This window comes from Hylobates moloch, unplaced genomic scaffold (genome assembly GCF_009828535.3).
Source record: "Hylobates moloch isolate HMO894 unplaced genomic scaffold, HMol_V3 SCAFFOLD_3, whole genome shotgun sequence".
NCBI lineage: Eukaryota > Metazoa > Chordata > Mammalia > Primates > Hylobatidae > Hylobates > Hylobates moloch.
This window is the reverse complement of record NW_026652278.1, coordinates 44,075,056-44,102,927: the sequence shown is the minus strand read 5'-3', so window position 1 is coordinate 44,102,927 and position 27,872 is coordinate 44,075,056. Positions and strand designations below refer to the sequence as shown.

At 40.4% G+C, this 27,872-nt stretch overlaps 1 protein-coding gene across 7 annotated transcripts in view; it reads right to left on the bottom strand.

Moving 5' to 3' along the window:
* The window catches only part of PANK1 (pantothenate kinase 1), a 128,153-nt gene that overhangs the window by 15,018 nt on the left and 85,263 nt on the right, over positions 1 to 27,872 (bottom strand). For 5 of the 7 annotated variants that reach the window (XM_058436226.1, XM_032137138.2, XM_032137114.2 and 2 more), the window contains 4 exons: positions 20,604 to 20,956; positions 6,765 to 7,018; positions 1,300 to 1,476; positions 681 to 804 (listed from right to left, as the gene is read on the bottom strand). In XM_058436226.1, coding sequence (XP_058292209.1) covers positions 681 to 804; positions 1,300 to 1,476; positions 6,765 to 7,018; positions 20,604 to 20,939 — 891 coding nt within the window. In that variant the 5' untranslated portion in view covers positions 20,940 to 20,956. The remainder of the gene's footprint in view (positions 1 to 680; positions 805 to 1,299; positions 1,477 to 6,764; positions 7,019 to 20,603; positions 20,957 to 27,872) is intronic. The other 2 variants (XM_032137120.2, XM_032137157.2) reach the window with 1 other exon arrangement.

Below are 27,872 nucleotides of genomic sequence, written 5' to 3'. Positions count from 1 at the left end.
CTTTAATACTCTCCTATGACCTGTTCCATGCCTCAACTCCTCTTTCTTGTCTTTCTAATACACCTCAGTGTGAAGAGTTCTACTTTACACACCTTGTATTTCAGAAAAGTTTCAATTTTTTCCAAACGAATCTTGCAATGCTTCAAAACATGTTAATACAACTTTGTATGTCACCAGCTCCACCCCTTTTTGTGCCTGGGGCTCTGGCTGGCCTTGGCTGTAGCAAGCTCTCTATGCTTTGATAGCCCTGTACAATGCTGCTTGAACTCCATGCCACAAGGCAACACTGTAAAGAAGCTGAAAGCAGAGAGAATATCGAATATTGCAAGTCGAGCATTTTACCTGCAGTTATGTGCAAGGATGCTCAGACCTTTTCCTCACATTTCAGTGGTCACACGGCAATAATGATGGTTAGAGAGACTATAACATGGGTTGTAATTGTATTATGTTTCCACAGGTGAATGGTTTATCATTCATTATCATCCAGTGCCTTCTTAAAAATAAAGCACATATTCCTCCCCCTCCCCCAACACACACCCCTCCTGTTCTGTAAAGTGTGACTATAGTAAAGGGAAGCTTTCCTAAGGATATGTAGTTGTGTAAGAGTCAACAGGTGTTGCACTGCCAAGATGATGTATATGAATGACACACAGCTTTCACCGGGTTGAGTAAGGCCTTACCTCATTCAACGCACACATCCGAGCAATGGAGCCAATGTTGTTGGTGATGGTGACCAATGTGGCCCGGGCGAGGTCTTCCTTGCTGATGGAATCTCGCTTTTCTTTACTCATCATGTTGCCAAAGCTATGTTAGAAATATTAGCGAGAGTGTTCAAAATCGTCCTCAGGCAGGGCCCATCCTTCCACCAAAGTATTGTGGAAGGCTCTACGAGTAACTGTTCAAACTCAAGTGATCCAATTTTGCTACTATGGTTTATAAGCAGACAGGATTATAGTACGCATGGCTGACTGACCTTTTCTTAATAGGGACAAAGTAGCACGTCCATTGATGGGGGGAAAAAAATTAATGCCTCTAGATATCTGGACAAGAATGGAACAGGTGAAACTATTGCAGTTTTCTAGAACCTTCTTTCAAAGTTGCCTTATTTTAAGAACAAGCATCAAGAGCTAAACATCTCAGTGCTTCAACAAGGGCAGGAGATCAAGTCTGAGCTCTGATACAACAGGTATCTGCACCAGGCTGGTGGATTGACATTTTAAAACATAACTTAGTGAATGGCCAGGGTGGAGAGGCTGCCTTGTGTTTAATCACTACTGCTCCTAGCTACTTAATCTCTACCTTGATGCTACAGCAGATCCTTGAAGGCCAAATCGTTCATAGTCTCCTCCGTAAATGTCCTTCACCAGTTTATCAACATTGGTGCTGTCGCCTTTAGCTGCCATTTCCAGAGCTTCTTCAAAGGTCTCACAACCAGTCAGCAAGCAACATAGGCCTAGGAATGTTCCACCTCCAAGACTGAAGGAATAATAAGGTTTATTTTTAAATTTTACTTTAAGATATGCCCATCCAAGTCCCCAACTACGTCAAGACTATTAATATGGGTGAATAAAAGCAGACGAACAAAGGGGCACTTGAATTAAAGTGCTAGGGTGCAACAGAGCTTTAGGGTAGACTGGATATGAAAAGAGGGCAGAGACTAAAAATAAACATCAAGGAAAATTTGCCCCTAAATTTGAGAACAAAACCAAAGAAAGACTCTCACTGATTTCTGTTGTGAGACCTTCAACTAGCCACTAACCTGAGTGCTTTGCTCAGCCTTCCCACCTATGAAATGGGGCCAAATCATGATCTCTTCTATTTGGGTGGTCTGAAAGCAGCAAATAACCAAGAAATAACTCCTATTAAAAAACCATATGCAGCTGAATATAATAAAAACCTAGAAAAAGAATTTGTGTGTACATAAAGCATAGCTCAAAGCTATGAAGCCAAACCCTCTGATGACAAAACTGACCCAGGATTGTGCCAGGAGTGGCCAGTCTTAAAAGCTGTGTTTTACCTGACCTTGCTTCTCTAGCAGAGATAATCTCATTTCGCCTCCTTGAATATTTCTAGAAGGGAATCATTGATCTGATACTGAATTTTTTTCTAGTAGACTCTCCAGAAGGTTTTTAATATATTACTTACCACTCAATAGTAAAAAACAGTAACAAAGGTCATAAAGTGGTTCCAATGGTTGAACTACATTTAAAAAGCTTTGACTTGTTTAGGGGGAAAGTTCCTCTAAAACAGCCTAGACAAAATTAGAAAGTAATTACAGTAGCCAAGAATGAACTCAATTGTGTATTAATATCAAAGTTACCTAATGGAAAGAAAAGCAGATTCAGCGTAAAGTATCGCCAGTGAACTCCCAGCAGGAAAAGGAGTATTGATTCCAAAAGCTAATGGACATAGGTTTTCCTATTTCTTTACCATGTAGAAGAGTAAATGAAGAAGAGCTGCTCACATACATCTGTTCTGAAGCCCCAAAGAGCTATAGCTTTGGAAATTCAATTTGTGTTTGAGCACTGGCTTTTACTTCTAAGAATAAAATCAATTTGGGATTAAGGTTATGTTTAATAATGTCAATAACTGTTAACAAGAAGGTACAAAACTGTAGATAGGTACATAGTTCTTGAAGATGCATCTAAAAGGAAACTGACCGGGCGTGGTGGCTCATGCCTGTAATCCCAGCACTTTGGGAGGCTGAGACGGGCGAATTACTTGAGGTCAGGAGTTTGAGACCAGCCTGGCCAACAAGGTGAAACTCTGTCTCTATTAAAAATACAAAAATTAGCCAGGTGTGGCAGCTCACACCTGTAATCCAAGCTACTCACGAAACTGAGGAAGGAGAATTGCTTGAACCCAGGAGGTGGAGGTTGCAGTGAGCCGGGATTGTGCCATTGCACACCAGCTTGGGCGACAGACACAGCGAGACTCCATCTCAAAAAATAATAAAAGAAAATGAAATAGCGAAACTATGTGTAATATTCTTAAATTGTCATTTATATAAAAGTATACTTGATTGAGGTCAGGCATGGTGGCTTATGCCTGTAATCCCAGCACTTTTGCAGGCCAAGGTGGGTGGATCACCTGAGGTCAGGAGTTTGAGATCAGCCTGGCCAACATGGTGAAACCCTGTCTCTACTAAAAATACAAAAATTAGCCAGGCGTGGTGGCACGTGCCTGTAATCCCAGCTACTCAGGAAGCTGAGGTGGGGGGATTACTTGTACCCTGGTGGAGGTTGTAGTGAGCCGAGACTGCGCCACTGCACTCCAGCCTGGGTGACAGAGCCAGATTCCGTCTAAAAAAAATATATCTATAGATATCTCTATATGCAGATAATTTTGAAACTTTATATATATATCTATAGAGATCTCTATAGATATATATATATAAAACTTTGTTTACTAATATACATATAATACACATATATATATATGATTGAAATTATGGGTTTTCATGGAAAATTATGTAGCTAGGTACCACCAGTAGCAGCTACCCAAACTGTAGACGCAGTTCCATGAGTAAAGGAAGAGGTCCATGTACATTATTACCTTCACAACTTAGTCACAGTACAAACTTTGGATTTCCTGTAGGAAAGTTTATCTTTATTTAAATTTAATGCAGTATGTCATTCTACATTGCTGGTTTCAGCCTACCTACAAAGCTACTGTGGGAACATGTTTTGGTTTGTGTGCTATTTGAATTTGTTTTGTTTTCTCCCTATGTATTTTTAGAAAGATGTCTTTGCTCCCATTTCTATCTTCTAAATATCTGTCATCCCCATGAATAATCTTTCTTTGGACATTAAGGATTTGTATTAATCAAAGCATTCAACAACCCACTCCAAAGGTAGGCAACTGAAGACACTGGCTGACTTAGAAAGAAGGTAACCCACTGGCTGATGTGTTGGTATAAATGAAAAAGGGCAAATGCCTTGTATGACTGGAAAATGACAGACAACTTCACATAAAGAATTGGAGCAAATGAGGTAAAGTGAGCATTCATTTGCACAGTGAGTGCACTGCAGGTAGGAGGAAAGAATGTATGGCTGCAGAAGAGCCAAATGTCTCCCAGCACTTTATTAATACCCTCAACCTGCTAACCATTATTTAATCAAGTGATTTCCTTGCCCACAATCAGATGCATCTGTTTGTTTCAGTAGGCATACAGTAAAAACTCTCAGTATATCAGAGACAAAAACAATGCAAGAAAAAGCTGTAGAATATTATCATCATTTAAAAATAAAACAAAACAAACAACATCATAGTGGGGGATTTTAGGAAACAGCAGAAGAGACCTTCAATTAAGTGCTCATGCCCTTAAAACAGATTCCAAAATAATGAGATGAGATGTACTGCTACTTTCACCAAAGTTTCAAAATTATCTGCATTCCTCTTTTAACAGACTACACATTCTACTGTCAGCTATGAAGTACTATTTCTTCCACTGACTTCTATAATTGGAGTTGTGTCACCAGGAAAAAAATGTTGCTACCCAAATCTGGGATGCAACAAAATTATATATAACACTGAAATAAACCATTTGAAATCATGTTTAAAAGGAAACTGACATCCTGTGTAGCTTCTTAAAAATAAACATCTTTAATGTTTAATGGGAAAATCAGGTATAATACAATAAGAAAAAACCTGGAGTGACAGCTATCAGTTCACAAATAGGAGTAGCAAAACTTAAAGCTAAGCCATTTGCTAAAACAGTGGTTCCCAAAATGTGTTTTACACACTCATACTAACCGTAGATACTAACTTCACTGCTAACTGTAATCGTTTATGTCAGAGGTTTCCTAACTTGAATTAAAAGAAACCTTTGGCAAAACAACTCTGGATCAGGATCACAGCCCCACAGACTTGATGTTTCATTCCCCTCCCCTCTCGTGGTAGCCCCTGAAAGGGTTCTCTGTTAACCTGCAGGTTTTGGTAGCACCTTTCCAAAACTACTGATTGAAGAGAGAGTTTATAGGGAAGCTTGAATATCCAGACAGAATTTGTTGATGACTGGAGAATACTGGACATTAATGGGCATTTACCAATATTGATAGACATTATTACATACATAATAGAAGCCAAACACCACAGTTTGCTTCTTTGCAGCTATTCAAGATGACCCAGATCTGTGGAGCCTCCAAGTTTAAGAAAGTGTACCTGTGATGTAATTCATTAAATTGTTAAGTGTTAATAAAACTGTAAATATCTCTAATTGTGAACAATGTATAGCTTGCTGTTACCTTGGGACCAGCTTTACCAATTCAATTACTCCTTCTGGGAGGAGGTCTGTAGTTGCTTAAAAATTATATGTTTATCAAATCACTCTCTAACGTAAAACCAACTCAGCTGAAATATTCATGTCTCTGATATTCCTGACAGTCCTCATGAGGTCATGGAGTCAGTTTTGTTTCTTGTGTGAGCAAGCAAACTTCTACATTCTCAATGAGAAAATGTATACTTGGTAGCAATTAACTTACAAAACAAAGCCTATACCCTGGACACAAGTAGGTTTCAGTTAGAATGTGTGTGTACATGCATGCCAGGGTTTCTCAACAGCAGCATTACTGATATTTGGTGCTCGATAATTTTTGTTGCCTTATGTACTATAGGATTTTAGCAGCACCCCAACCTCTACCCACTAGATGCCAGTTGTAACAACCAAAGAAAAAAAGATGTCAAACATGTCCTGGGGGACACTGTTAAATCTTCCCCTCTTCAGTGGGGAACCACTCATTTATCACAAGTCATGGAAATGTACTGCAAAAGCAATGCCTCCTAATGGGTCAGTAGTCCTGCAGAATTTCAGTACTGGAAAAGTCTGTAGAAGCAATCTAAGAAACAACCCCCTTCATGGCAGAAATGAGGATACTGAGACCCAGAGAAGTGACATGATATCTGCATCTATCAAAAACACTGGTTTCAACATCAAGTCCCAAAGCACATCCTACATGGCACTAATCTCCTAAGTTTTTCCTCTAAACATGGGTTCTATGGTTCTACATGCTGGAGAAATGCTTCATATCAAATCCTCTTCCTAGAATTAAGGAAAACCTATTTAGTTTTGTTTACACTGTGATGTCTTAGAGAGATCTGACCCTAGATGTTTTTCCCATGTTGAATACTCATTAACAGGAAGCTGAGCCCCTTGGCTCTTACATGGGCCTTGGGGTGTGTGCACTAAAAAACAAGGCCTTCTGCCCCACTGTGGCCATGGGGCTGTTTCCCTGTCTACTCCACTCCAAAATTCCCTAGGAGGTGTGCTGACTATTCCAGTTTTCAGGTGGAGCATTTGGCTGAGGGTAAAAAAACATTCTTTGTAGACCTAGTTTGGTTTGCTGTTTGGAATGGTATATTATTTCAAGTGAGTCACTCCAAGCTAGGCATCAATGAGGGTCCAAAAGAAGGTTTCTTCTGAAGTCATCTCTGACCATCCCAAGTATCCTTCCATCTGAATTCTACTGACCCTGCCAATCATTTGGCACTTAATGTATACCCCCTTCTTGGCAAATTTCTGGTGTGTGTGATCCTTCTTCCCTCAACCTGACCAAAGTTTCTATCAAGGCAAGGACTATGTTTTATTAACATTTATATAAATCACCCACATACCACTTTAACACACCATTTGATAAATTTTTTTTGGTTGGCCAAGGAGGCCAAGATATTTCTTTTAAAAATGTATTCTATATAAATAACCTTTTACTATAAACTGGTAATCAAGAAAGAGGTCTGGGTTTGAGCACAAGCGGAAACATTTTTACCTGGTCCCTGTAACTCTTTTATAGTTGTCCTTGGAGTACACAGCTAGAATGCTGACACCTGAGCCCATGTTAACCAGCAACATAGGGTATGGGTTATCAAGGCAGTACGGCTTTTTTTGACACAATTCGGGATTTGTGGGATTTTCAAAATAGTAACATTCTGGCTTGCCGTTGAAGCCAACAGAGTCGACATAAAGCAGGCCCTGAATCAGACAGTCCAGTTCATCCAGTTTATGCAGCTGCAGGTCAGCAATCTAAAACAAAACAAACAACAAAATAAAACCTTGTGAGATAGGCGACCACCTAAAGGGAAGCCCCAGAGGTTTTATTTCTATTTAAGATGGGGTCATTCACATGAAAAGCATGGAGACACCCTTAAAACAAGTTGTAAAATCTTGCAGATAATCAGCCACTGCACTGGAGAAGTAGCCTTGGCTAGATGTCATACCTGCCCACAGTGCATGCTAAAGGACAAGAGCTTGCCTGGTTGCCTGAAATGCACGCATCAGCATGTGTCGTGGGTTGAATGATGGTCCCTGAAAGATGGCACTATGTCCTAATTCTCAGCACCTGTGAATGTGACTTTATTTGGAAAAAGGGTCTTTGCAGATCTAATTAAGTATCTTGAGAAGAAGTGACCATCCTGGATGATTGGGGTGGGCCCTGAGTCCAATGGCAAGCATACAGACACATAGGAGAGATTTAAAAGATGCAAAGGAGAAGGCCATGTGAAGACAAAGGCAGAGACTGGAGTGCTGCTCAACAGGCCAATGAATGCTGACAGCCACCAGAAGCTGGAAGAGGCAAAGAATGGCATCTCCCCAAGAGCCACTGAAGCAAGTACGTTCCTGCCAATGCTTTAAATTTGAACCTCTGGCATTAAGAACTACAAGCGAATAAATTTCTGTTGTTTGAACCATTAAGTTTATTTGTTATAGCAGTGACAGGAATCTAATAGGGAATGCCACCAAGAAAGAGGTGCTTGCACAGGGTGAGCAGACGGAGAATATTCAGAAAGCAACAAAAATGCTATACTTCCTTGGTAGAGCATGAAGTCCCGAGGGACTGGGCACTGGGGTGAACCACCTTTGAGCCCACAAAGCCCAACTCCCCTTTTTCCAGGCTTGGGCTCTGTAGTTAGATGTGGCTTTGAATTCTAGCTCTAAAATTTACTTAACTGAATGATTTCTCAAACCTCAGTGCCCTCATGTGTAAAATGGAGAAGATAATAATAACATTCACTGCACACTGTTGCTGTGAAGATTACCTAAAAATATAGGTAAAGTGCTTACATAGGTCTTGGCAAATACAAAGCGTTCAAAAAATGTTGGCTCTTTTATTAATGCCTGGGGTGGTCCCCAAGTGTCCTATTATGTTCCTGAGAGACAAAAATGTACAGGGGCAAAAAGGTAAAGGGGAATGATCTGGCTGAGGGCTAGGCTTAGGGTCTGGTAGCCATTTGCCTTCTCAAAAGTTTAATTTATGATCCTCAGATATATTACTACTGGCCCAGAGATCCGGATACATCATTTTCCATGGACCAAAGAAAGAAAAAAAATCTAACAATCACCAACATGAAACTGAACAAATGAAGATAATTTAAAAGACCCAATATAAATTTTTTAAAATCTCTTTTAAAATATAATAGCAAGTATTTACTGTTTACTACATGCTAAACCCTCGTACCAGATTATTTAATTCTCCCTGAAACCCTGAAAGTCGGTACTATCAACCTTATTCTATGGTTAAGATTCACAGAACTTAAATAACTTTCCCTAAGTGACACAACTAGCAAATACCTCCCAATGACTTGCTGTACTTCTCGTGTCTTCATTGTCATAATGGGTACTGCTTCTGGAGTCTGGAAACAGCCTACACAAGTACTAGACTTGGACATTTTGTCAAAAAGATATTATCTTCATAATAAAAGTTAAGAGCTAAAACGGGCTGGGGTGTGGTAGTTCACACCTGTAATTCCAGCATTTTGGGGCGCCGAGATGAGAGGATCACTTGAGCCACGGATTTTGAGACCAATCTGGGCAATATAGGGAGACCCCATCTCTACAGAAAAAAAAAAAAAAAAGCCTGGCGTGCGGTACATGCTGCTGGTCCTAGCTGCTTGGGAGGCTGAGGTGGGAGGATCACTCAGGCTTGGGAAGTCAAGGCTGCAGTGAGCCATGATTGTGTCACTGCACTCCAGCCTGGACAACAGATTGAGATTGTGTCTAAACAAACAAACAAACAAAAAAAGAGCAAAAACAAAATTTTTGACTTCATGTTACTCATTTGAATTTCTTATTTAACAAAATCCTCTGATTGTATACCTGCAGAACAGAATTAATTAGAATAGGTTACCAACCAGATAGTGGATGTATTCTTGATTATTCTTGAAATAAACATTCTAAATGACCCATGGTGCTAAGTAAATCTACCTCATAAATGGTTTTAAACATTTCTTTTTTTACCATGTGAAACTTCTGGATGAGATGTATGTAATTATACATGTTTTAAGAAGCATAATTACAGGTATAAAACTATCTGGAGACCTGAAAGACTATAGCAGGGCATAGCAGTGTAAACCCTATTTCCTCTGTTCTCCCTGATTCCACAGCCTTCCATTGCACTTACAGCACAGGTCACATTCTGGCTTGTTTTCTAGGTCTTTGGCTGCCCCTTACACTATGCTCAAAGGCCTGCACATAATAATTGCTTAATAAACATTTATTACGCGGAACAGGGAGTTATTATCTCTTGGATCACCCCAAACTGAAAAGTAGCAATTTCATCAGTCAGTCTTGGAAGTACAGGTTAACTGCTTAAAAATTAATCAGAGGTTCATCAACAATATTGACAGCCAGTTCCAGAGCCAACATAACAAACACAAAGTCTGTCCTGGTGGACCTTCTGAAACTATACTAGGAAAAAAGAAAAACCTGCCAAGGCAAATAATCTATGCATGCACTACTTTGACCTGAAAAGAAACATCATTATTTCAACTTTTCCCTAAAAATCAGTTTCTAACAAAGTGCTAGCAGCAAACAAACATCTCTTCTACACATTTCACTGAGGGGTGGATATCTCTGAAGCTTGAGGTCATGCATCCCCAGACAGGGAAACAAAGATATGTGTCATTTTCACTGATCCCTACAGAGACCTCCCTCAAAAGTCTTCACCATCTGGGAAAAATAACAGGGTCCCAAGTGCAGGCAGTGAGTCATACTGCTACTTGGATTTTCAAATAGGCCATCTGAAATTCAGGACGAGTTGGGAATTAATTATCAGACTTTGCAGTCCATTAGTACAACTGAATTAACTTTGTGGAAAGCTTAAAACAGCATGTTGAGATTTCAGCTAGTGAGAAACACTCTTTCTCGGGACTTAGTTTTCTTTACATCAAGGGCCACAGACTCAAATGCCTAAAAGAGACTGTAAGAAAACAAAGGAGCAAAGGCCTTGACTAGATGTAGAGTCACAGAATGATAAGGACTGTAGCAAACAAGTCAACCTGCACATATTTAAAATTCACCTGCTGCCCACTGTTGCCATGTGATGTTGGGGGCCCAGTGTTACCAGATGACCCTATTTTTCAAGAGCCAGAAATCCAAATTTTTATGTTAAATCTTTCAATTTTTAAGTGCTGACAGCTAATTTAACATTAAAAAAATACATTGCAGACCAACAAAACATGTCTGTGGGCTGAATCTGACTCCCATACTACCAATTTTATCTATATGTATCCTAATGCTGATCCTATAACAGGCCTTAAATGATCACAAATCTGAACTATTAGATCCAGCAAACATGCAAAGGAAGCTTCAGGTCATTTGAACATACTTTGTAACTAAGATATGCTGGTAAATGTTTAACAACCAGCTCTCTGAAACTAAAAGCCCTAGTTTATAGCATTTACTAATTTCCATGGTATAATCACCCCTGACCATGACCAATTTCAAGCTACCAACACGATGTCAATAAACACATAATTGGGAAGAGATGCATACACGGACTCTTTTTATCCGGTAGGTGCTGGCTCTAGCATCCCTCTGCTTGTAACTCTGCTTAGCACTTTTGGAGAGTATGAGTTCTGCCAATTCCTAAATTATTAGGTTAAATTTAAGCCACTCCTCAAACTTAAAAACAACAAAACAAAGCTTGCTCTAAGACTCAAACTCTGTGTAAATAATGGAAGCTAATCAAAGACTGTATAGATCCCACCTGTGGGACTTTTAAGCAAGGAAGCTATTATTATTACCTATTTTGCAGATAAAACGCATCACTGTGGGTCAGTGGGTTAAGTTACCTACTTGTGTTCCCAAGACTAACAAGTAGGGGAAGAGGTAAAGTAGAGAAAATTTTCAAACTACAACTCTGAAAAACTAGCAATGTTATTTCCAGTACCAAAGTTACTCAAGCAAGTAGGGGTACAGTGGGGTTCTCAAACTTTAAGTGCATCAGAATCACCTGGAGGGTTTGTTACAATGCAGGTTGCTGGGCCCCAACCCCAGAATTTCTCATTGCATTTCTAGCAAAATCCCAGGTGATGCTGATGCTGATGCTGCTGGTCCTGGGACAACACTTTGAGAAACCACTGCCATAGAAGGAGAAGCACGGTGTCTGGAACTAAAGAGCTGGGACTGAGTCTATTACCACAACCTAGTACAGATGTCAATAAAGTCACATATTCTCCCTGTAGTGAGTGCCCTAGCTAACTCACAGGGCTGTTTTCAAGAATCAAATGAGATGGTTTTGCAAAAATGTTTGGAAACTTTAAAGTACTATACACACAAAAGAAATACCCATGAGAAATAAAATAATCCAGGTCTTCTTATCTCAAGTTCAAAGGTATTTGGAAGCATCATTTCCAAACTGAAGACTGTAATTTTTAGAGGGCATTCAGTAATTCCCTATATGCTAACAATGGAAAAAATATAGGCTGGGTGTGGTGGCTCATGCCTGTAATCCCAACACTTTGTGAGTTCAAGGCAGGAGGCTTGCTTGAGCCCAGGTGTTCAATACCAGCTTGGGCAACCTGATGAGACCCTGTCTCTAGAAAAATTTTTTTTAAATTATCCAGGCATCATGGCACACACCTGTGGTCCCAGCTACTCAGGGGGCTTAGGAAGGAGGATCTCTTGAGCCCAGGAAGTCAACGCTGCCGTGAGCCATGATCGCATCCCTGTCTCCAGCCTGGGTGACAGAGCAAGCCCCGGAAGGAGAGGGGAGGGGAGGGGGAGAGGAGGAGAGGGGAGGGTAGGAGAGGGGAGGAACAAGACAAGAAAAGAAAGAGATGGATCTTAAACACAGGCATGCTCAGGATACAATTAAGAGAGCCTCCTATGAGCTGTTGCTCAGTCTGTCAAAAATAACTAACTCAATAGCTAACTAAAGAAATTTGGTAAAAACTATCCCAAGAGGTTCCACATCTAATCCCTGGGAGCATTCTATGGATCTACCCAGGATCAGTTACATCACTCACCTATAGTTGGGAAATGAGTCACCAAATTGTATTTTGGAAATAAGTAAAATACATATCTGGATGATATTTTATACTTCCAAGGTACTTTTGCTGACACTGGCTCCATAAATCAAATTGGAAGTGACGGAAAAGGTTATCCTACTAAACCAAGAACAATTTGCATATAAAATGGTTGATTCTGAATTACAAATTACACTCAGGATTCTTTTCACAAAGCTAACAGAGACCTGAGAGAGATGAATTTCAAACATGTTCAGTGACTGAGAAATATAACAAAAACCTCAAGGATAGCTTTTTCCTCCCTCCATCAAATGACGAAAGGGGCCATCTATGAGTGGTTAAAAGTCTCAAGCCAGAATGAAATTGAGGCTGATAGTGTCTACCAAATCTTATGCTCCTGCAATATCCCAAATCAGTCCTCAGATTAATAATAGGGACCAAGGTAACAGGTGTTCATAAATGATGCTCTTAGGTTTAGACATTCCACAGATCCATAGGTGTCCTACCGCTCCTGATGCTTTTCCATCATTATACACTTTTTTTTTTTTTTTTTTTTTTTTGAGATGGAGTCTTGCTCTGTCGCCCAGGCTGGAGTGCAGTGGCGCAATCTCGGCTCACTGCAAGCTCCGCCTCCTGGGTTCACGCCATTCTCCTGCCTCAGCCTCTCCGAGTAGCTGGGACTACAGGCGCCCGCCACCACGCCCGGCTAATTTTTTGTATTTTTAGTAGAGACGGGGTTTCACCGTGGTCTCCATCTCCTGACCTCGTGATCCGCCTGCCTCAGCCTCCCAAAATGCGGGGATTACAAGCGTGAGCCACCGCGCCCGGCCCATTATACACTTTTTAAGACTGGTCCCTTGGAGATTTCTGGCCTAAGAAAAGCCAATTCTTTTATAGTAACTAAAAGAGTTACTTCTGACTTCTAATCAATGTTAGCTTTGGACTGGACAAAACTCACAAGTGTCTACATGCATACTTCCAAGATGTTGCAGGTTGAGTTCCAGACCACCTCAGTGAAGTGAATATTGCAATAAAGCAAGTCACATGAGTTTTTTGGTTTCTTAGTGCATATAAAAGTTGTTTACGCTGCCAGGGGCGGTGGCTCACGTCTGTAATCCCAGCACTTTGAGAGGCCTAGGCAGGTGGATCACTTGAGGTCAGGAGTTTGAGACCAGCCTGGCCAACATGGTGAGATCCTCATTTCTACTAAAAATACAAAAATTAGCCAGGCGTGGTCACGATGTGTCTATAATTCCAGCTTCTTGGGAGGCTGGGGTAGGAGAATCCCCTGAACCCAGGAGGCAGGTGTTGCAGTGAGCCGAGATCGTGCCACTGCACTCCAGCCTGGGCACAGAGAAAAAGTTGTTTACACTATACTGTAGTCTATCGAATGTGCATTAGTAATAGGTCTTTTTTGAGACAGAGTCTCACTCTGTCTCCCAGACTGGAGTGCAGTGGCGGGATCTCGGCTCACTGCACGCTCTACCTCCCGGGTTCATGCCATTCTCCTGCCTCAGCCTCCTGAGTAGCTGGGACTACAGGCGCCCGCCACCACACCCAGCTATTTTTTTGTATTTTTTAGTAGAGACGGGGTTTCACCGTGTTAGCCAGGATGGTCTCGATGTCCTGACCTCGTGATTCGCCCACCTCGGCCTCCCAAAGTGCTGGGATTACAGGTGTGAACCACCGTGCCCAGCCTAGCATTATGTCTAAAAAAAAAAAAAGAAAAAAAGAAAAAAAAAAAAGGACATACCTGAATTTTAAAATATATTTATTGCTAAAAAATGCGAATCATCTGAGCCTTCAGATTAGTAATCTTTTTGAGGGTGGAGGGTCTTGCCTCAATGTTGAGAGCTGCTGACTAATCAAAGTAGAGTTTGCTGAGGGTTGGGGTGGCTGTGGAAAAGTTCTTAAAATAAGACAAAAATGAAGTTTGCTGCATTGGGTGACTCTTCTTTTCACAAAAGATTTCTCCATAGCATGGAATGCTGTTTCATAGCATTTTACCCACCATAGAACTTCTTTCAAAACTGGAGTCCATCCTCTCAAACCCTGCCACTGCTTTATCAACTAAGTTTATGTAATATTCTAAATCCTTTGTTGTCATTTCAACAACGTTCACAGCATCTTCACCAGAAGGAGATTCCATCTCAAGAAACCATTTTCTTTGCCCATCCATAAAAGGCAACTCCTCATTCATTCAAGTTTTATCGTGAGATTGCAGCAATTCAGTCATATCTTCAGGATCCACTTCTGATTCTAGTTCTCTGGCTAGTTCTAATGTATCTGTGGTTACTTTCTTCACTGACATCTTGAACTCTGTCCATAAGGCTGAAATTCACTTCTTCCAAACTCCTTCTAATGCTATTCTACTCCTCCAACTTGAATCTCAAATGTTCTTAATGGCATCTAGAATAGTGAATTTTTTCCAGAGATTTCTAATTGATTTTACGCAGATCCGTCAAAGGAATTGCAATCTATGGCAGATATAGCCTATGAAAAGAATTTCTTTAAAAAAAAAAAGCATTCCTTAAATAATAAAACTTGAACCTTGTAATTATTCTTTGATTTATGGGCTGCAGAATGGATATTGTATTCATAGGCATGAAAACATTAATCTCCTTTTACATCTCCATTAGAACTCTTGGGTGACTAGTTGCGTTGTCAATGAGCAGTAAAACTTTGAAAAGATTTTTTTTTTCTGAACAATAGGTCTAAATAATGGGCTTAAATATTTAGTAAACCATGCTATAAACAGATGTACTATCAACCATGCCTTATTGTTACATTCGTAAAGCACAGGTAGAGTAGATTTAGCATAATCCTTAAGGGCCACACGATTTTCAGAATGGTCAATGAGCATCGGCTTCAACTTCAAGTCACCAGCTGCATTAGCCCTTAACAAGAGAGTTACCCTGTCCATTGAAGCTTTGAAGCCAGGCATTGACTTCTGTTCTGTACTATGAAAGTGTCTTAGGTGGCCTCTTCTTCCAAAACAATATAAGGCTATTTCATCTATACTGGAAATCTGTTGTTTAATGCATCACCTTCATTAGTGACTTTAACTATATTTCCTGATTAACTTGCTGCAGCTTCTACATTGCACTTAGTACTTTATCTTGCACTTTAATGTTATGGACATGGCTTCTTTCCTTAAACCTCACAAACCAACAACTTCTGCTACCTTCCCACTTTTCTTTTCATGTTTTTTTGAGACAGGGTATCACTCTGTCACTCAGGCTGGAGTGCAGTGGCACAATCATAGCTCATTGCAACCTCTGCCTCCTGGGCTCAAGCAATCCTCTCATCTCAGCCTCCTGAGTCGCTGGGACGATAGGGGTGCACCACCACATCTGGCTAATTTTTGTTATTTTGTGTAGAGACAGGATTTCACCATGTTGCCCAGCCAGGTCTTGAACTACTGGGTTCAAGCGATCCACCCACCTTAGCGTCCCAAAGTGATGGGATTACAGGCATGAGCCACAGGACCCCGCCTACCTTTCAACTTTTCTTCTGCAGCTTCCTCACCTCTCTCAGACTCTAGAGAATTGAAGAGTTAGGGCCTTGCTCTGGATTAGACTTTGGCTTAAGGGAATGTTGTGGCTGGTTTGATCTTTAATCCAGATGACTAAAAGTCTGTATTAGCCATAAATCTGTTTTTCTCTCTTATTATTTGTGTGTAAACTGGAGTAGCACTTTTAATTTCCTTCAAGAACTTTTCCTTTGCATTCACAACTTGGCTAACTACATGGCACAAGAGGCCTAGGTTTTGGTCTGTCTCGGTTTTCAGCATGGCTTTCTCACTAAGCATAATGATTTCTAGCTTTTGATTTAAAGTGTGGGACATGGGACTCTTCCTTTGACTTGAATATTTAGAGGCCAATTAGGCCAACAGTAGTACTATTAATTGGCCTAATTTCAATATTGCTGTGTCTCAGGGAATAGGGAGGCCTGAGGTAGGGAGAGAGATGGGGGGACAGCCTGTCAATGGAGCAGTCAGAACACGCAACATTTATCAATTAAGTTTGCCATCTTATATGGGCATAATGTGGTGCCCCAAAACAATTACAATAGTGACATCACTGATCACAGATCACCATAACAGATACAATAATAATTAAAAAGTTTGAAATACAGCAAGAATTACCTACATGTGACGTAGACAAATGTGCACACAAGCCATTGGAAAAGTGGTGCCAATAGACTTGCTCAGTGCAGGGTTAACACAAACCTTCAATCTGTAAAAAATGCAATACAACAAGGTATGCCTGTATTGTAATGAAAAGCTATACGGGCAGAATTAATGACTTTTTAAAAATAAATTTTCTGATGTTAAAAATACCTTGCATTCTTGAGAATACGGTTGTTGAAGTTAGGAAGTGTGGTTGGGAATAAAAATACTAGAATCTGTACGTAAAATATTCTGCTTGGTTATTTAAAACAAAACCCACAGAATATAGACACTGGGAATAAACACAAAATTCACTGAAACCTACAGAGCCTTGGTGCACAGCCATGCAGAGTTCTCCATCTTGAAAGCCACTTTGTAAATGGTGGGAATTCCTCATTGGCTTATCAACATCTTAACCTATTTGAAGTTAGGCTAAGTTTTGCTTCTGTGTTCCATTTTGATAAATCATTGATTTTGAAGGCTAATTTTTGCCAGTCAAAAATTTGGTTATGACAATGATCCTAAATTTTTTTTTTTTTTTTTTTTTTTTGAGACGGAGTCTGGCCCTGTCGCCCAGGCTGGAGTGCAGTGTCGTGATCTCAGCTCGCTGCAAGCTCTGCCTCCCAGGTTCACGCCATTCTCCTGCCTCAGCCTCCCGAGAAGCTAGGACTACAGGCGCCCGTGACCACACCCGGCTGATTTTTTGTATTTTTAGTAGAGATGGGGTTTCACCGTGTTAGCCAGGATGGTCTCGATCTCCTGACCTTGTGATCCACCCGCCTCGGCCTCCCAAAGTGCTGGGATTACAGGCGTGAGCCACCACGTCTGGCCAATCCTAAAATGTTAAATAAGAAAACGAGAAAGGAAAGAAGGAGGGTAGGGATGGTGGAAAGAAAAAAAGAAGGAAAGAAAAAAGAGGAACAAAATGCAGATCTGTTCAACTGACAGTATTCTACACAGGTCTAATTTAATGATTGTGTCGTGGTTTATAGTTCTTTCTTGTACATTTTAAATGGAATGAAGAAGAGTTACATTATCTAAGGATTCAAGTACATATACTATATATTTTTTAAAAATACTATTCAAATGTAACAATTGCTTACTATTCAGGGTCTGTTGAACATCTTTTACCCAGCCCTAATCGCTCAAATAAATCACACAGATGGATTTTTCAAACTCCTATCTGCAAAGTTGTGTTATACCAAAAACAGTGATTTTATACAATAACAATAACAGGACTTTATAGATATGTAGATGTACTTCTGTATGATTTGTCAAATTGTTTTAATATGTACGGTAGTATATATTGATCCTTTACAATTAAGTTAGCATCTTCGATTTTCTATTCTAGAAATGAGGAGAGCTTGTATTATTAGGACACTAAGGGCCTTAGCACTCACTGCTCCATCTGCCTAACACACTCTTTCTTTGCATGATTTGCTGTCTTCTTCAGGTCTCTGCTCCAACATTACCTAGTCACACAAAGACCCTGCCAGCACTCCCTATCTTCTTTGCCCTGGTTTTTTCCCTCCAGTCATAGTAATTATCACCATTTGATATATTCTATATTCACTTTCTTTTTTGAGACAGAGTCTTACTCTGTCACCCAGGCTGGAGTGCAATGGCACGATCTTGGCTCACTGCAACCTTGGCCTCCTGGGTTCAAGAGATTCTCGTGCCTCAGCCTCCTGAGTAGCTGGGATTACAGGCGTGCGCTACCTTGCCTGGCTTGTTTTTGTATTTTTAGTAGAGACAGGGTTACACCATGTTGGCCAGGCTGGTTCAAACTCCTGGCCTCAAGCAATCCACCTGCCTCGACTTTCCAAAGTGCTGGGATTACAGGCGTGAGCCACTTTCGCCTGACTCTATATTCACTTTTTAAATTGATTATTGATTGTCTTCCCCCACTAGAATACAAGCTCATGGTGAGCAGGGGATTTATTTTGTTCATAACAGTACTTGGTGCATTGAAAGTGCCTGAGTGAGTGAATGAATGCTTAGGATGGAGGATAACACCTATTCATCATAACTTTGGAAAGACTCAGGCACATCACTAACATAACATCAAATGGGCTATAGGAAAAGATCTATCTGTTTCAATTCTGTCTTCACTTTGGCTGATACTCAGCCTGGATACAGAAGGCAGTCCACAGACTCTTCGTTCACAGATGGATGCCCAACCTGGCCAGGCTATTTAGCAAATGTTACAAACTTGCTCCCTACTCCAGTCTATTCATTAGGCTTCAAAAGCCTGCCCAAAGGAGGAAAGGCTTCTTTATCTTGGTTGTAATGAGATGTGACTCTTCTCAACTTAGAACCTTGAGAAATACACCTGCTCACGGCCAACATATATTGAGTAACTTTCTCCCAGGGTATACATTACCCCAGAGGAGAGATGGAGGCATTGACAGAGGTTGCATAAATCCTCTGGGTCACCATGGTTCACTTCAGGCTCTCCAGTGGAAATGGACAGATAGGCTGTCCTTGAGGGACCTGAGGAGCTCAGAGCAATGAGAGTGGATCAGCATTTCCTTCTGAATCAGAATTGAGTCCAAGTCCCAGCCCTTACCTAGGTGACACTGCTAGAAGCTTTTGATCTCTCTGGCAGCTTTAGTTTCTTATCTATGTAGCACAAGAATGCTATACTTTCTCACCTCCAGAGGTCATCTTCAGTTCTGAAGTCTTACTCCCACCTCTTTGCAGATGACAAAATGAGGCCCAGAGGAGGGACAGGTCTTGCCTAGTCACCCAGCTGATGAAATGTAGAAGCAGGACTGGAGTTCAGGTTCAATGCTTTTTCCATTATGGACTGAGACTTAGTTCTCAAGCCCATGGATCTCAAACGTCTCAGTTTTAAAACTCTTTGATCATGAGCCTCTTTGGTGAGAAAAGGATTCCATGGGTCATTTAAGTAAGTGGCAAGTCAAACTCTACTGCTGGGTAATAGGAGGGGACACAGAAGAAAAAAAAAAAAAAAACTGAAGATAATTAGTCTCACTTAGGATATTATTCTAGGACTCTGTTGCCTGCTCTTACAGAAACTTACTATAATCAATGAGGTAAATGGGGTTACTTTTGATGGCACAAGTAAAATTTGCATTTATAGCTTTATTAAATACCATGAATGTGCACTGATTCATTAATGTATTAATTAATGACAGACTTTATAGCAAGACTGGATTACATTAGTTCTGCACAAAATGGCAGCAATTTGTACTACAGGCTTTGAGAATATGTATTTTATGACTCACCTCACTATATGTTCAACTTTGTAGTAAAACTAACCCTAAAATCTCCCAACCCTTCCTTCTTCTATGTTCAATCACTTTTGTTTATCTAGCTTCCCTTCCTTTCCAAGATATATCTACAACTATTGTTTCACTTTCTTCTCGCTTTATAAAATAAAGACTACACAGTATGGAGATTATTATATTGACTGTAGAAAATGAAGAAATTGGAATGCACAGATGTTAAGGGAATGCTAAAAAAAAAAGAGAAACGTTGGACTGCATGTTACTTATCCGTATCTTCCATTTAGCTTCATTTGTTAAATCTAAATGAGCAATGTACAGTTTGTATGTACTGCCAGTCAGGATACAGCATTATCCTTACTATATAAAATTATACTCCCTAAATGGTATTCATTAATGAAGGAATTCACTGATAAGTAATATTACAGATTTCATTTTTGTTTGTGAGCAAAACTTCTGAATGGCATTCATATGCTGATAAAAGGCACTTGAGAGCAAATGGGTAGACAGAAGTAATCATTTTTGGTAGGATTCATAGAAGCCTTCCCATGGGTCTCTGTTTATATACGCATAAAGTTGGCATCACGATTATATAGTAAAAGTCTGCGGTCAATTCTAACTGAAATACTTCAGAAGGGATTTTAGCATCTTGTCTTTAGCGTATTACCCAGCAATAATTGTAATTGAAATGATGATGATAACTATATTGAGCACTTACTAAGTGTCAGGTACATATTATCTCATTTAATCCTACATGTAACAACCCTATGAGGTAGAAGCTGTTTTTATTCTCGTACAGGTGAGAAAACTGAGGCACAGAGTGGACGTGACATAAGCTTGTCCAGAGTCCCAAGGCTAGTAGTATGGTTCTTAGGTATGAGTGGCCATGATTATGGACATGTGAGAGGTTTGATGTTTTAACAAAGACAAACCCGACCTACCATTCTGAAGTCCTCTTCGAATTTGAAAGCCCCGCCTCCCGTGGCACAGAGGGTGGTGTGAAGACTAGAGAAGTTCTTCTCGCTGCCCATCTGAATGAACCTGTGCATAGCACAGCTGGGAAAGCGGATGAAGTGCAGGTTCCCTTTGCGTCCACACATGGTCAGGTTTTTCAGTTCCAGGTGGACGTCTCGGATCCCAGTTTTCCCATAAGCAGTATTAGAAGTCAAATACTTCCGGATGCTCTTCAGGTTCTCCACTTCCTCTTGCTCCTCTTCGGCTGTAATATCCTTCGGTTCGAAGTAGACCAATTTAACCAGCGTTCCACCGATGTCCATGCCAAACCATGGGAATGCTAAAGGACAGAAAGAAAGAGTGCTGCTGAATGCTATGTGTGCAAAGAAGTGTTCAGTTTTTGAATATTAAATAAGCAAAAGCAGTGGTGTCATATCTACATGTGCATTTAACATTCAATTTATTTGAATTCAACTATATGTGCCTAAAAGGAGGCACAGACAGAGAAAATTTTACAGTCGAAAGCGTGTCCAAAGCTCTGCTCACACGCCACTGCACTCCACTCAGAATTGTGTGAGATGAGAAATAGGATTCTGCAGTTCCCTAAGGCAATCTCAATTCTTGTGTGCTTCCTAGGGCTCAAGTATCTCACCAAGCTGAGTGTTATTCTAATATTTAAAGATATATATATATATATATATATATATATATATTTGCATACATCCTGCATCCCAGTTGCTAACTATTTTTGTCAGAATCTTCACCAAAGAAATAGATCTGCTTCAATCCTAGAGGAAAAACCGACCATGCTGGGTGTACCAAGAGATGGTATGTCAGTCTCTAACTTAGGGTGCATTTCAATGATTCCATTTTTGCTTTATGAACTGACTTTAGAAGATGTGATTCCACTGTTTTAATCTATACAATGTATAGAAAGGGAAAGAGAGAGGAAGTAGACTACGAGAGATGATGAGCAGACATGAAATTCTAAAAAGAACAACTCGCACTATATCTAATTTCTTTCTGCATTAAACAGAGACATCCTCTCTATTCCAAACAGCCTGCTCAGAAGTTCTCAATCCGGCTGCCTTTTAGAATCAGCTGAGAAGCTTTTAATATTCAATTTCTGGCCTCCTCTCGCACATATTCTGTTTAATTCAGGCATGGCATCCAGACATGAATATCTTTTAAAAGTTCCCTAGTGGTTGCAATCTGCAGGCTTGGAAACTGCTAAACCAGAGGAACCATGGCCAGGTCTGAAACACAAAGGCATGCCTCTAGGTGAAAGTATACTTAATGTGCTTGTGATGCTTATCTATGACAAAATGAATCTCCATCATGATGATTTTTATTGTTATAAAAGCTCTTTATTGTTAAGAGCTGACAGGAACAGAGGTGAGCTACCTAAACAGTCTGACTTTATTTAGAGACAGCCTGGAAAGTTAATGCCATGCTGTCAAATGCTCTGCAATGAACACAGAGCAAACCCAAATGGGAACTCAAAGGTTAGAGTCTTCCTTTTTATTTCCCTCACAGAATCCATTGGCAAAACCGGAAACTGCAATATTAAAACCGAATTTGAAGACTCAGGGTGCAAAAATGGCTTCCTTCCAAGTTTCTTTTATTTCAGCCCTAGAGAACATCAATATGAACCCTTGTCAAATTGTCCACACTGCCAGAAACATCAGTGGGCCCTGCAGAAGGTCTTTTTTCTAGGCACCCCTACTAGTACTTAGCTTTCAATTCAGGAGGGCTGAGGGAGGAGTGCCTAGCAGGAAACCATTTCTGTAAACAAAATCTTCTTTCCTCTGCCTCACTATTGTTATTTTGGTTATGACCCAAGATAGCTGCTTCTCACTTGTTGAGCAGGAACTCTAGCATTATAGAAAAATAAAATTCCAGGCCCTCAAAAAATTAAGAGCAACAAATTTCACTGACAAGACCAAGTTAACAAATGTCTTGTTTTCTTTGCAGAAGTTCACAAAGCAAATTCCGTAACCAGTGTAGGTTGGGAAACTCGCTTGTCCTAGCAGGAGATGAAAAAACTGGAAACTGGTCATCCCCATTTGTTGATTCAGCTCACAGATGAAGTCTGTTGGTTTATTCTCTAAAACTCACTGTCAGCATAGGCCACAGTGTAGGAGCAGCATGTTGTAATAGGTAAAGCCCCAGATTGGGATTCGGAACATCTGCTTCCCTGAAGCAGCAGACAGTAAGTAGCTCACTGTAACTCCTTCCACCTCTTTGGGTTTTAATTTCCTTATCTGTAAAAGGAATGGGTTGCATTAAAATGATCTCGAATTTCTTCCCTGCTATCAACTTTCCATGAATTCCTTAAGAAATACAAAAGAAAACCTGCAAGCAACCCAAATCATAAAGTCTGACCACAGTCTTTTTTGGTGGAGTTTTAAACTCCCTGGAAATATACTATGGCATGTTAACAAGTGCCTGGGCTATGCAACCAGTGCTGCAGTTGCAATCCATTCTCATCAGAGCGGGGAAGATGCCTACACTGGATAGGATGGGGGAAGGGTATGCTGGGAAATATTTTGGAAATATTTTGACAACATCTATTACAATTGAAAGTACACATGCACTTTTAACTCAGCAAAGCCCTTTCCTGGGCCATAAAAAAAGCACAAGTATTCCAGGATAGGCATAAGAATGTTCACTGCAGCATCTTTTACCATGCTCAAATCAAAAAACAAAAACAAAACCAAGGCAAATTGGAAACAAGATGAGTGCCCTTTAACAGGAAAACTGTTCAATAAAATGTATGACTTCCAAACTGTAGAATATTAGGCAGCTATTAAAAAGAGAGTGAGGCCAGGTGTGGTGGCTCACACCTGTAATCCTAGCACTTTGGGAGGCCGAGGCAGGCAGATCGCTTGAGTCCAGGAGTTCAAGACCAGCCTGGGCAATATGACGAAACCCCATCTCTACCAAAATACAAAAATTAGCCAGGCGTGGTGCTGCACACCTGTAGTCCCAGCTACTTGGGAGGCTGAGGTGGGAGGATCACATGATCCAGGGAGGCAGAGGTTGCAGCGAGCTGAGATTGCACCACTGCACTCCAGCCTGGGTGACAGAGTGAGACACCCCATCTCAAAAAAAAAGAGTGAAATCTATTCCAGCAGGCTAGAAATATTTCCCCAATCTTCTGTTAATAAGAAAAGCAAGAAATGCCTAGAAGTGTAAATAACTTAAGCCTATTTGGTTTAGGGAGAGGAAGGGAGGAAGGAAGGAAGAAGGAAGGAAGGGAGAAGACAAGGTAGGAAGCACAATTTCTAATATGTTCATGATTATATGAGCCTGCAGAAAAGCATAGAAGGCCCCCAGTTGTTAATATTTATAGGAATGGCAGAATGAGCAGGTTCTATAGGTGGTGGCTAGAGATCCAGGAAAAGGGATGGAGAAAATTCTACACTTAGAGCTTTCAGTACAAGCAGATAATAAAAAAAAAAGAATTACACAATAATGGAAAATAGGAGATACTTCGGCACAACAAGAACCAAGCAAGCTATGTAAACCCCAGAAAAAAATCTAGTTCTGTACCAGAAATGCAGAATTCACCCAGGTACAGCTGCTATCAGACTTCTGGAAGGAAGAGCCTGCACATAACCTTTTATGTGGCTGGATGTTGGCAAATACAGGTAACTGAAAAGAGGTCTCACTTTTAAACACACTGTAGGTGACGCCTGAACATTTTATGTTATTCAGAACCCTGGTTCCTTCCTCCTGCTTCATCTCCTGCTCATTCTGAAGCCATTTCAAAGTTTTTCTTGGCAACTCAATAAAACAATTGAAAAAAGTATAGAGTTTTGAAATTTCAGCTAAATGTTATATCATTAGTTTGGGTTAAGGTAAGAGAGATAAGAATTATCTTATTACTGGGGTTTCACCACATTGCCCAAGCTGGTCTCGAACTCCTGGACTCAAGTGATCCACCTACCTCAGCTTCTCAAAGGAACTATAGTATTAGTTTAAGTGGCAAAAGAAATTGGCTTTTCTTTACCTATGTTTATTTCTTACCTTCATGAAAAATCTAATGCTCTTCTAGTCACATTTATTGCTTTTTCAGGACACTGTCTTATATTAAATGTACAATTTTATTCATCTTCCTGATATCAAGATCTGCCTAAACCTAAGCTTCCCATGCACAAGCTGTGGATGGAGACAGAAGAGAAGGGGAAGGAAGAACATCTTAGTGCAGCTATGATCCATGACTCATGTTTTTATTACTCCAGGATACCCAGATGCTTTGATCAATTCAGTTGAACTACTAATAAGAGCTTATTCTGTGTTTGCCAAGAGGAGTGATGTTGGTTTTAGACAGAGGAAGTTTGTATTCACCCCTTATTCCTCCTTAAATCAGATGTCATTTTAAAATATTTCTAGAGTATTCATCAACAACGTACAGCAGGAAACCAGGCTCAAACTTCACAGGAAGACTTTTGCAAACAAATAAACTGACCCACTCATTCAAAATGGTTTTCACTGTGGTGAAACTGATGTTCATAAAACCAAGTGCTACAGATAAAATGGCTGTACATCCATCTTTGAGCAACATGTTTTAAAGAATAAAAGGAATTCCTAGATAAATTTCTATACATGTGCATGAGGAGACATACACAAAAATGTTCACTGCAGTGATTTGTAATAATAAAAAATGGTAACAATCTAGATGTTCATCCACATGTAAATAAAATATGACAGATTTATATGATAGAATACTACATAATTATGATACTCAATTATATTTATATCCCTCAAAAGGCATTTTAGAGCTGTTTGCCTGTAGTCCCAGATTCTGAAGCAGCTGAGGCAGGAGAATCTCTTGAACCCAAGAGTTCAAGGTTGTAGTGTACTAAGACTATGCATGTGAATAGTCGCTGCACTCTGGCCTGGGCAGCAAAGTGAAAACGCATCTCTTAAAAAAAAAGGACAGGCGCGGTGGTTCATGCCTGTAATCCCAGCACTTTGGGAGGCTGACGCAGGCAGATTTTGAAGTCAGGAGTTCAAGACCAGCCTGGCCATCATAGTGAAACCCTATCTCTACTAAAAATACAAAAATTGGCCAGGCGTGCTGGTGGGCACCTGTAGTTCCAGCTACTTGGGAGGCTGAGGAAGGAGAATCGCTTGAACTCAGGAGGCGGGGGTTGCAGTGAGCCAAGATCACTCCACTGCACTCCAGCCTGGGCGACACAGCAAGACTCCATCTCAAAAAAAGAGTATCTTACTGGATAGGAACTCAAAAATAATGTTGAAGGAAAACTTTAGGGTTGAAAAAGGTGGTAGATACATTGTTACTTCCAGGCCAGAGCATTTAACACAGGCATGAGACCCTCCAGAGCTTTCCCTCTGCTATGGTGATGGGAAGCATTCCAGGTAGTGGCTGATCTGTCAGCCTAGGTCCTGAAGTGAGGACACAGCTAACCCACAATGAACATAGAGCATAAGCACAAAAGAAACCTTTGTTCTTTTCAGCCATTGAGATTTGGATGTTGTTTGTTACTGCAAAAGAACCTGGCCTATTCCAACTGATAAAGTGAAGTGCTGCTGCACAACAACAAAATGTGGCAGTGGCTTAGAAGCCAGGCAGCAGGGAGTGAAGAAATGGATTCTGGAGACTGGCACAGCATTTGGTAAAATGATCATGTATGATAACTTGGAAGGCAGGTAATACACCTAAAGAATGAGCAGATCTAGTGAAAAACTTTGAAAGTCTAATGTTAGTAGCATGTATTGATTACTATTGACTGCATTTAAAAGGTGTAATGAAAAAAGAGAGAGATGAGCTCATAATTGACTGGTTTATAGATGAAAGAAAAGGGAATAGAGTCCATTAAGTTGCACTCGTATGGCTGGAAAAGCAGCGACTTCTTCCCAATAGATAGAATGGCTACCACACCCACTGTTAACATTCTGAAAGGGTTAAGATGTCTCCAATAAAGATACAGTTGACATTGTGGCTTCTTGGTTAAATCTTTCAATTAGAATAGCTTAAGGGAAAACATGCTAAACTTGTAGCTGTCTCAACAAAGCCATTAATAAATAAAGGCATGGAAGCACAAATACAGAGGAATACGCAAATACAAGTATGCCTAGAAGGAATTGAGAGCTTAATTCTTGGTATATGGAAATAAATTGGAATAAAATGGATGAGAAACCAATTTTCTTTTGAAAAATAATTGTACTGCCAAAGAAACTGCAATCTCACACCTAAAACAGCTGGGAAAACTGTTCAAGACCTAAAAAACCTCTGGAGCCCTCAACTCTCTAAAGTCAGGAAGCAGCTGAGAAGACTGTTCAGGCTCCAACACAGGCATATTCTTCGGTGCTCACTTTAGATGCAATCAGAGAGTCTACTAGGAAATAAAAGATACCTCTCAAGGGGTGGAGCCAAGGGCTGAAGAGAACAATAGACTGGGAAGTCTCTTCCAGGGAGAAGAATCAGGACCCTAAAGGATGCTTCTCCACCTACAAGGCAGGGGGCCCAGAGGGATTTCAGAATTGCTTCAGCATTTTAAAATGACTCAGCACCAGTGACTGCTGGTATCTCCCATTCACCCCCTTTCTGAATGGGAGTATAGATTAAGTTTTCCAACCTTTGTTTCACCATTATATACTAATATACAATGTGGGGGGTGGGTGGTGAAGAGCAGATAACTTGACACTTTTAGTTCAGAAGTCTCTAGATCAAGAGGAACCACATCCAGAGTTGATGAAGAAATGACTTTATATCATCCCCTGAGTAACAGCCTAAAATAGGCATCATCCAGATACTGTGCTGGGTGAGACTTTGGGGCAGTCCCCTTTGCGGAAGGAATGAATGTATTTTGCCTGTAAGAGGGAGAGTGAGACAAATATCCAGTAACCAGAAGAGCAACCTGCGTCACTAGTGCAGCTGGCCAAATATTTCTGGTCTCTTTCTTCCAGTCCCATGGGGTCAGAATGCAACTCTTGGCCATTTTATACTTGAGCTGGGCAATGTTCCTAACCTAGCTGGTAAGTTGTGAATGGAAATGGTGTACGTCACTTTCAGGCAAGAATACTTGCCTAGTATGAGAATACTTGGCTAGTGTGAGATGCTTCCAGATTCTTTCTGTTACCTTAACCAGCAAAATTTAAGACAATTGTTCTATCAGCTGGGTCTCAAAGTAAAGATGAGTCAGAATGGAGCTTCCAGCCACCTTTCAATGAACTTGTGCTATAAGAAATAAACTTTTGTTGTTTTAAGCCACAGAGATTTGAGG